Source organism: Poecilia reticulata, chromosome 14 (assembly GCF_904066995.2).
Source record: "Poecilia reticulata chromosome 14, P_reticulata-male-v2, whole genome shotgun sequence".
Taxonomy (NCBI): domain Eukaryota; kingdom Metazoa; phylum Chordata; class Actinopteri; order Cyprinodontiformes; family Poeciliidae; genus Poecilia; species Poecilia reticulata.
Window position 1 is genome coordinate 21248930 of NC_088843.1, and position 10019 is coordinate 21258948.

The window sequence follows — 10019 nt, forward strand, 5'->3', positions numbered from 1 at the left end:
TTGGTTGGTTGGTTGGTTGGTTGGTTGGTTGGTTGGTCGTATATTTGGTTGGTTGGTTGGATGTATATTTGGTTGGTTGGTTGGATTATCTCCCTCAGGATTTCATCTCCGTCGTTTTTCTCTCCCTTGCTCTCGCTCATTCAGCGGTCCTCTAATTCGTTTCTGGATCCTCCATCCTGATTCTCCTCATCTCTCACTTCCCATTTTTTTCAGTTCAGTTTCAGCTGATTCAGGAAGTTATGGTTGTACTTTTTTGTTTGTTGTGTAAAATTCTGTAATCCAGGCAGGAAGCGTTTTATTTCTGGAAGCTGGGTCGTCATCAGCACCGTCATCATGCCACTCCACCTCCTCCATTTTTAGATGATCTTCTTCTGTGGAAACATTTTAATCTTCATCTTGTCAGCAGATCAGCAGCTAATTCTGGTTTGTCTGATTCATAGTTCAGTTTTTACTCATTTTACTTCCTGAAACACTCAGATTCTCTTTCTGTGGATGAAACTGGAACTATTCTCCTCCACCAGTGGCTCTGATCTGGTTCTGACAGTTTGGATCAGAACCAGAGCAGAGTCTAAGGTTCTGAAGGATGATTTTCCTGTTGGCAGGTAGACGATGGGTTCACCTCAGAACACATCAGAACATTCCTGCCAGACAGACGGGTTTAAACACAGAGCAGCTTACAGGAACACGGTGCAGGTCCAGACCCGCAAGCCTGGAACCAGTACCACTTATCCCCTAGATATTTAAACAGTCATTCACACACTTTCACTGTAGGTGATCCGTTTACACAGAACCTGACGGAAAAGACCAGAAACACATGGAAGATGAAAACAAAACTCTTTCATTTAATCAATAATTAAGATATAAAATATTTATATTATGATTTAATATTTAAATGTTTTCGGTTTAGATACTTTTATTGCAGTTTTTCTGCCTTTAGCAGAACAATAATTATTACCGTATTTTCCGCATTATAAGGCGCACCGAATTATAAGGCGCACCTTCAATGAATGGCCTATTTTAAAACTTTTTTAAAATTGTATGCGCCTTATTGTATAAGGCGCATACAATAGATGCTACAGTAGAGGCTGGAGTTACGTCATGCATCCACTAGATGGCGCTGCACTAAAAGAGAATATCAACAAAACAGTCCGACTCCGGTTGGCCAGGAGAGCCTTCCGCGACTGGGCTGGGGCGTGGCCGGACAATGGTCACCCTTCTCCGTTCGCGCACAGCATGTTCGTGGAGAACGTGGTGCTAAATGACCTGCAGACAACCTGATTCTAGACCAGTGGTTCTTAACCTGGGTTCGATCGAACCCCAGGGGTTCGATGAGTCGGTCTCAGGGGTTCGGTGGAGCCTCTGGCGGCGGTAAAGACACACTTGTGTAAAGTCGTGATGACGCCCCGCTTTACCATCACTTGCTGCAGAGGATCACGTTACATTGCTTAGCCAATCAGTGCTGCGGAGGAGCCGTGATTGAAGGAGTGGAGGCATGGATTTGAACTTGTGTCTTTAATTACTTCAGCAAAGCTCACAGTTTTTACCAAATTCTATCGCTTTTGGTGTACTTCTAAATCTGCTCCTTAGTCGCATCTTTTCGGGGTTGCTACTGCCTCTAGTGGCGTGGGGGTGGTAGCACAATTAATAGAATTACATTCGTAAATCAGAATACCGCAGTCTTTATTATTTATTATTAATTTTTCATTCTATTAAAAATGTAGAGCTAATTAAATGACCTAAACAAGATCTTAAAGTGGTTCTCTCGATAGCCAACCTGTTGAAACTGTGGCAAATTTTAAATACCTTGGGTCTTCCTGGACTGTCAGCTCAACTTTGCTGAAAACATTGACTATATTTTGAAGAACTGTTCTCAAGACTCTACCTTTTAAGAAGACTTAATGATCTTGGGGTGACCCAACTAGACTCTAGTTGGGTCACCCCTATGTCTTGAATTTGGGGGAAAAAAAATTTTATTTGTCACAAAAGAGGGGTTCAGTGAATGCACATATGAATCTGATGGGTTCGGTACCTCAAAAAAGGTTAAGAACCACTGTTCTAGACGGTCGGCAGGTAGATTGGTGAGTCAAACTTTATTAATAGATTACAAACCAGTGTTCTGACAACTATCCCAGCATGCACAGCGTGCTTCTTCTTCTACGGGTGAAAATGAAGTCGCCGGCTGCTTACCATAGTTGCTAGACCTGTTGTGGCTCAATATTGGTCCATATATAAGGCGCACCGGATTATAAGGCGCACTGTCGGCTTTTGAGGAAATTGAAGGTTTTTAGGTGCGCCTTATAGTGCGGAAAATATGATAATTACTGATAGGATTGATCAGAAATGCTTAGATTTGTTGAGGTTGTTTTGATATTTTCCCAGCAGGCTGAGTGACATTCTTATTCAGGATAAGTATAGGAAACAGGAAGTGCTGGTACCAATCTGTGAAGACCCAGGTCCAGACTGAGAGAACCTGCATCTATTTATAGGAAGGTTCTGCTGAGCTGTGTGCAACGCTGCAGTAATCCAATCATGAGTAATAATTTACGTAAAAGTGGAAAGTGGAAATTTGTTCAGCAACACGAGCCAGAACCAGAACCAGAGATCAAAGGTTAAGCTGAGGTTCTGAGGAAGTCCAGGTTTCTTCTTCAATTCAGATTTCGCTCTGCAGTAAAGAGATTATTTCTGTTTGGGTGAAATCAGGCAGACAACTGGAGATCATCTGCATGGAAGTGACCAGAGACAGGAGGAGGCCCACAGCATGACTCCACCACCACCGTGCTCCACAGCTGGGATGAAACCGAGTGTTTCTGGTTTCCTCCAGAGTCTGATGAACTAAAGAGGCAAAAGGTTCTTCAGTTTCCTCAATCAGACTGAGGTCAGCAGAGCATCGCCCAAACAGGAAGCAGCGTTCTAGTCTAAAGGCCGTTTCATCACACGGGGCATTCAGCCCAACAGGGAGTCGGCAACACCAGGCGGTCAGCCCAACAGGAAGTCAGCTTCTCTCTCTCAGAGACGGCCGCTACACCGGCAGGATGAAAACAGCAGAACCGTCCGGGCTGGTTCTGGTTCTAGTAGATCTGAGCCCCATGGACTCAGTTCAGACTCCACATATTCATTAAAATGTACTGAACCCTTTAAGTTTCGCAGCATTGTATTTTAGTGAAATGTTGTTTAAAATTAAAACATTTTCCATAGAAGCAAACTGTTCCTATTTACCTGCTAAAATAAAATTATATAAATTAAAATAAATTACATTTCAAAGGCATTTTCCTGTCAGAGTATTGAAAAATATGAAAATTTAATTGTAATGGAAACGCATCAAAATGTCCTGGAAGTCAGCAAACAAATCAACCAGATTTAGTTTAAAAGACAGAGGAACAAAAATAAACATTTAACCCAAAAATAAACCACCGGGATAAATATTCTCTCTTTTTTTTTTACATAAACATAGTTGATATTCTGAACTGATCAAATTAAAACCAGACCCAGAACAAAATGTTCAGGAGGCCTGAAGAGTTAAACTGCCCCCTACTGGACGGTACAGTACGGCATACGGAGTTTCATATTCTGTTTTGATATAAAATCTGAAGGTTTCCAACAAAATAAATAAAGCTTATAGGTAAACTGGCTTTCAGTCCATCAGGCTGGAAGCTTTTCTTCCTCTGTTTTAACTTTCGGCTGAAGGCAGCTTTGTTTATTTCTTCCAGTAAATATTTTGTTTTCAACACAAAATGTTTCATTAAAACTCAAACATTTACAAAGATTTCCTCTTAGATTTTTCTATCATTTGTATTATTTTAGCAGCTGAAAAGAGATGGAGGTTCAGAAGAAAACGACATGAAAAGAAAACAACAGAAACCAGATTTCTTCTGGTTTATGGGTTTACAGGCTGTTTGTCTCCCTCTGGTGGAGACACAGGCGCATCACAGTCTGAGTACTGCAGTCATGACTAAAGGTGATAGAGGCTGGGATTTATATAAATCTGCTGTTGGGTCGTAAAACTGCTGAAACATCTTCAGTTGTTCATAAATCTGAGTCCTCCACTAAATCTCACCGTCTGCATAAAGTTGGTCAAACTTTAACCCTAAGCCTCGTGTCCCGTCACTCTGGCCTCTCATCACTGACTTTATTCATTGTTCCCTCACCTCTGGTTCTGTTCCTGATGATTCAAAACCGTAAACATTACACCAATACTGAAAAAACCTGGCTTAGTTCCTGGTAATCACTTCATACACACTTCCAACCGAAACGAGATCCCGACCGGCTCATGTCCAACATCAGAAACGCAACAAAACGTGTGCTGGAGTTTGTCATGTTTATTGTTATTAAAACAAATGACGATATTTGGTTTCTTACAAAACATTTCTTAATGTGGATTTTTTCAGGAGTATTCTCAGATTAGCATGATCCATCTGTGTTTCAACATGAAAAATATGATCAAATACCCTCGAACCATCTGCCATCACAAACAGCTGGAACCCCTCCTAGGACCTGCTAAGAGTGTGTGTACATGTGTGCGTGTGTGTGTGTGTTTGTTATACCTTGTGGGGATCATTTTCCTGACATATACTACATTGTGGGGACCAAAGCCAGGTCCCCACAAGGGAAAACACTGTTTATGGGTCAGGGGTTAGATTTAGGACTAACGTGTGAATTGAGTTTGGTTAGGGTTGGGTATGATAGGGTTAGGGACAGGGTTATGATAAGGGCAAGGTTTGGGCTGTAGAAATGAAGGGAAGTCAATGGAAAGTCCCCACAAAGATGGCCACGCAAACATGTGTGTGTGTGTGCGTGCGCGCGCGTGTGTGTGTGTGTGTGTGTGTGTGGGTGTGTGTGTGTGTGTGTGTGTGCGTGGGGGTGTGTCTGTGCATGTGTTAAATTGTCAGTTCTTTGGGGTTGACCACCTTCCCAATGAAAAGCAGCGCTCCTGACGGTTCATCTCGGATCAGGTAGACAAAGGGTCGGTCCACTCGGTATGTCAGGTGGGAGGGCGCCGAGACGGCGCTGGGGTACTGGGCTCCTTCAGGCGCCGTCTCCATGACAACCTTATGATTGATGCTGGTGAGTTTGGCCGACTGCACAGAGATCTTCTCCAGTTCTTGGTTGTCCAGCCAGTCATTGAGGCCTACAGGAAGGAATGAGGAGAGTGAGGATCGAGTGAGGATCGACTGATGCTCCACGGTGTCCCACTGGGTCACCGCTGCCTCGCACCAACCACAGTTCTGCTTTTAAATGCTGGGAGCCAGTCAGCTGTGTGGCTGAATGTTATACCGGGTTTCCCAGATTCTTCCCAGTTTCACTAACTAGTCCATTAACTTTCCCTCAGGACTGACTGTCCTGTGTCAGAGAACCAGTGACCTCCTCAGTCATAGACTGAGTGAAATGGAAGGTCTTTGCTCCTCTGGGTGACTCACCGAGGTCGCCAAGCAGCGGCAGCAGGTCGGTGGAGTAACTAAGCCTCAGGACAGGCAGCGTCAGGGACACCCGAGCCGGCTGCAGCGCCATGGAGAGGTCCTGAACAAACTCAGCCGTCAGACTCTCTTCCAGCAGCGTGGTGTTGGTCGTCACGATGTCGGGCAGGAAGACAAACATGCTGATGTCGTTCTGCATCTGGATCTGAGCAATCTGCAGGAGGAACCACAACATTCCTGAGATCTCTGCCAACAGCTCCTCGGCTCTGTTGTTCACAACACTCACAGTGCAGCTCAGGTCAGAGTCCACACCCATCTTCACCGGGTAATTATCCTGTTGCATCATGGGAACACGGACCGGAGCCCCGTTTTCCACCTGGAAGTCCTGCTGAACTCCGCCCTGACTGAAGCGGGTCACCCATCCCCCTGATGGAGGAAAACCCAGATGTCAGTCCGGTTCTGGCTGCTCTAACAGCCGGTGGCTGTCTCAGGGTCCGGCATTGGAACCGACAACCCTGCAGGGTCTGACCATCAAACGTCAGGAAGCATTAATATTGCTGCTGTGATGTGACATATTCTCTGTCTGCCGGTCCGACTCACTGATAACGTTGAGTCGGACCACTCCTGCCCCCTGGTGGCCACTCTAGCTCATTGAAGATCTAATTTACATTCCTATCAATGATCTACGACAAAGTATCAGAGTGAGAATAAAACTAAAAAATATTAACTACAAGATATTAGCAATGATGCAATATTACCAGAAAGAAACAAAAAGTCATTCTGTAAAAACAAAAAAAAAGCTGTTGACGACTTTAATGTCATATTACTATGACTTTATTCTGGTAATACTACAGCTTTATTCTTGTATTACTATGACGTTGTTGTCGTACAGTTATCACTTTATTCCTGAACATTTGTCCTGCCTGTCTAACTGGTTCTGAACTTCTTGTCACCAGAATGTGAGTCCGGTCTGATCTTTACCAGCTATAGGTTTAGACGTCTAAACGTCAGAAACTCCTCCGTCTGTCACGTTTAAACACCAAACCAGGTTTTTCCTCTTCCTTCATGAACGGTCGATACCTTTGAAGTAGGCGGCGCTGATGGCATTGATGCCGGCTGTTCGGGGGAGAGCCTTGGTCAGGAACTGTTGAACCTTCCTTCCCGTCTGCTGAGACACCCAATCATTGATCTCCTTTGTGTCTTTGGCTCCACCCAGCAGCGCCTTGGGGCGGACGCCATACTGCTGCTCCACCAGCTTGAAGAAGTCCTGCTTCAAACGCAGTCCTGAAAACCAAAGGAGTGACAATCAGCATGGCTTTTGGATTTTTCAAGAAGATCGGAGCTCTTTCAGTAAGTCAGAGACACCAGAACCTTTTAAACGGTTTGGGTCATAAACAGGGACTCACGTCGCGTCACATAGAGCCGAGCGGCTGAGCTCAGGCCTTTGCCTGGGGAGTTCACCGAGGCCAGCAGGTCCTTTAGGGTGTTCTGGAGCTGGGGGTCCTGCAGGGTGTGGTACCGTAGCGCCCGGTGCAGCTGCCTCTGGGCATTCTCAGAGCCCCCTGTAGGACAGGAGGGGAAGTGCAGAGTCGCTGGTTATGACAATGCTTCAAGGAGGAATAAGGAGACAGGGTGCCTGAGGGTTCCTGACTGAGGGGAACATCCAAAGCAAACTGGTTCAGGCCCAGTTAGAGTCAGTACACTCACCCATGGCCATCTGGGTCAGAACCGCAGACACGCTGATCGGAGACAGAAACAGGTTGGCCGAAGTTTCGCGACTCGTCAAAGCCCGGAACAGGTTGTAGCCGAAGTCTGAGGTGGCAGCGCCCATCTTGGTGGCGGGCGTGGCGAAGAGCTCCACATGTTCCTCCTCCACGGCCGCCTCCTCACCTCCGGAGTCCAACTGCACAGAACCGGGGCAGAACCATCAGAACGGACCGGCGCCACACCTAGCTCTGGCTTCACAGCTGGGTTTACTGAGCAGAACCAGAACTAAAGCCTGGAGGTGACGAATGTCTGTACTGGAACCAGCTCCTCTGGAACTCCTCCCTCTAAACTGGTTTAGTTTTCTCACCAGGAAAAAGGGCCATGTGTACAACAGTTTCACATTTACCAACTTTCATTTAAATGAGTACATTCAAACAATCTAATCTGCTAAATGAGCTAAAAACTCTAAACACACTTCTTCATAAATTAACCAAACTTGTCTGCAGATTGTAAATGTTGTTGCTATTGATTTTGTCTGTTTGTTTTGAGCTTATCCCAACATCAAATCTGAATTATCTCTCTGTCATAATTTACCTTTTCAATACAAAAACCTTCTGGTGGCCCAAATATGATCAAAGCTGTAACCATCTGCTTTCAATACATATATTTAATATGTTACATCATCAGCCAAGACAGCAGGATAATACTGTTTTAAGCCTTGATTATACTCACAGAGGTCCACCGGCACATACACACCACCATGCACACACACACTTTCCAACTCTACAGGACCTAGATCCCAGAGAAAACCCTCACATGCTCAGGGAGAACATGCAGCTCCATGCAGAAAGACCCAGATTGGGATCTGCAGGAAGCTGAAGACCCTGAAACACGAGGAGTCGTTCTGTTGTTACCTGAGCCCAGCAGATGCTCAGGACGGCTGCCAACGCCAACAGGAACGTTGTTCGCTTCATCCTGAAAAACAAGCAGATGAACGCCGTGACGCCAAGATGCCGAGACGCCATGTCGCTGAAGAGACAGAAGACATGACTTCCTGTTCTGCCTCTCTCTCAGGTTGTTCTGATGCGTCTCTATTGTTCTGCTGCAGGACACACTCACTACTTGTCTCGTTTTCTTCTCCTACTACTCTCCACTCTGTTGTACTTGCTGTTATTTCAACTGTTCAGTTATTTTCCCTGTATGGAAGTTACACCTGGTCTGGCTTCTGATTGGTTGGTTCCTTCCTGGAGGCAGGGAATCAGCTGTCATGATGCTGCCACCACCTGATGACTCTCCTCTCCTGCTGTGAACTTTTTACTTTTACATAGAAAGTTTTCCTGGTTCTTGTTGTGTCTCTGTCTTCTCCAGCTCCAATCTGTCGCTGGTACTGAGCCCGGTTCTGGTACTGAGCCTGGTTTTGGTTCTGCTGGAGATTTCTTCCTGTTAAAGGGAGGCTTTTCTCTCCACTGTCGCTACATGCATGCTCAGTGTGAGGGATTGCTGTAAAGTCGACACAACACAGGTGGTTGTCTACTGTCGCCCCCTGCTGGTCAGGAGGAGAGAATGCTGAAAGCCTGAAATTAGTTATTCTGTAAATCATCTCCAGACTTTTGTTGTGAACTGGAGTAAAGAAATGAACTGAAATTAACTGAGTTCATATCTGCTGAGGAGAAGACGTTTTTCCTCACGGGTCAGAAACCTGTTTTCAGCAGGAGGAGGCAGAGAGAGTTTCTGCTGAGCTGACACAGACAGCAGACGCTCTGATTACAGCCTCCGCTGCACAATGGCTGCTTTCTGCTCACATCTGGACCTTCTTCACACTAAACCTCAGACCACACAGGAATGATGGGAAACCCAGATGGAGCCGGCCAGCAGCTTTTTTCCTCTAAAGCTCGAAACGAAAACAAGAGCCGTGGAGGGGAGAAAGTGATTCAAAGTTTCCTGTCATGAAGCTCAACAGAAACAAATTAAACTCGTCCAGCGCCTCGTTCTGTCCATCAGGGAAGCTCCAGATCTGATGGTTTATTATCTAAATCATTGTCTCACGTGGCAGGGGATGGATCGGTCCTCGGTGTCTGCAGAACGAGCCCACATCATCACTCCTTCATCACCGTGCTTGTTTGTTTGGTCTCCTTAATGAACAATCATTGATTGTTTCTAAAATACATGAAGGCCAAACCTGAAATGGAAAGTTTTCCCAGGGAAATTCCCTCCTACTTTGGTTTTTAACTGGTAAAACAATATCAAAGATTTTACTTTGTGTGGAATCAGAATTAGATCAGAATATGAAAACAGCTGAAGGCATTCAGGAATAAATATGAGAGTTCTTCAGAGGTTCTCATGGTTGAAGTTGAACCAGAGGTGCTGCTGTTTCACATTATACAAACCTCGGAGTGGAAAAACGCCGCAGCTGTTTGAGGTTTTTGGCTCCGTGGCGCAGGAAGAAGACTGGGAAAACGAGCATAAAAACTGGAATGATTCGGTTCGTATTTAAATGTAAAAATTAAATCAAAGTTGTCCAAATAAACACAAAGTGTCTCTATGACAGTTCTGGGTCACTGGACCCAAAACTGCAAACTGAGCCTGGATCCAGTTTGCACGTTTTTGACCATCAGTAGATAATTTCAGTTTCAAGAAAAACGCAAAAAAAAAAAAAAGAGGAGCAGCAGTTCACTCACCTCTCCGATCCGGATGGTCCACGTCGCTGCTGCTTTCTGTCTGTCTGTCTGTCTGCTGCGGAGACTGTTGGACCCGCGGGATCGCGCACAGGCGATCCCCGCGCCCCCACGGGGGCGCGCACACGGCTCCGCTTTACGAGCCTGAAGCTGCATTCAGCTTAGTTTAGGTTAAATAAAAAACTTTTTACAACAGTTATCATTTGATCTACAAATTTCCTTTTAT

General features: G+C 45.3%; 1 protein-coding gene across 2 annotated transcripts; it reads right to left on the minus strand.

The window, feature by feature from the left end:
* Positions 1-4301: 4301 nt before the first annotated feature.
* serpinf1 (serpin peptidase inhibitor, clade F (alpha-2 antiplasmin, pigment epithelium derived factor), member 1) lies at positions 4302-9927 on the minus strand. 2 transcript variants are annotated; one of them, XM_008401794.2, is made up of 9 exons: positions 9797-9927; positions 9506-9566; positions 8033-8093; positions 7119-7314; positions 6818-6973; positions 6492-6695; positions 5698-5837; positions 5415-5625; positions 4302-5125 (listed from the first exon to the last, which is right to left on the minus strand). In XM_008401794.2, the coding sequence occupies exons 3-9, from the start codon at positions 8090-8092 to the stop codon at positions 4875-4877; spliced, it is 1218 nt and encodes a 405-aa protein (XP_008400016.1). In that variant the 5' UTR covers position 8093; positions 9506-9566; positions 9797-9927; the 3' UTR covers positions 4302-4874. The 2 variants fall into 2 exon arrangements, with proteins under 2 accessions (XP_008400016.1, XP_081471604.1); XM_081615478.1 differs by lacking the exon at positions 9506-9566 and having other exon boundaries at positions 9797-9825.
* Positions 9928-10019: the final 92 nt, after the last annotated feature.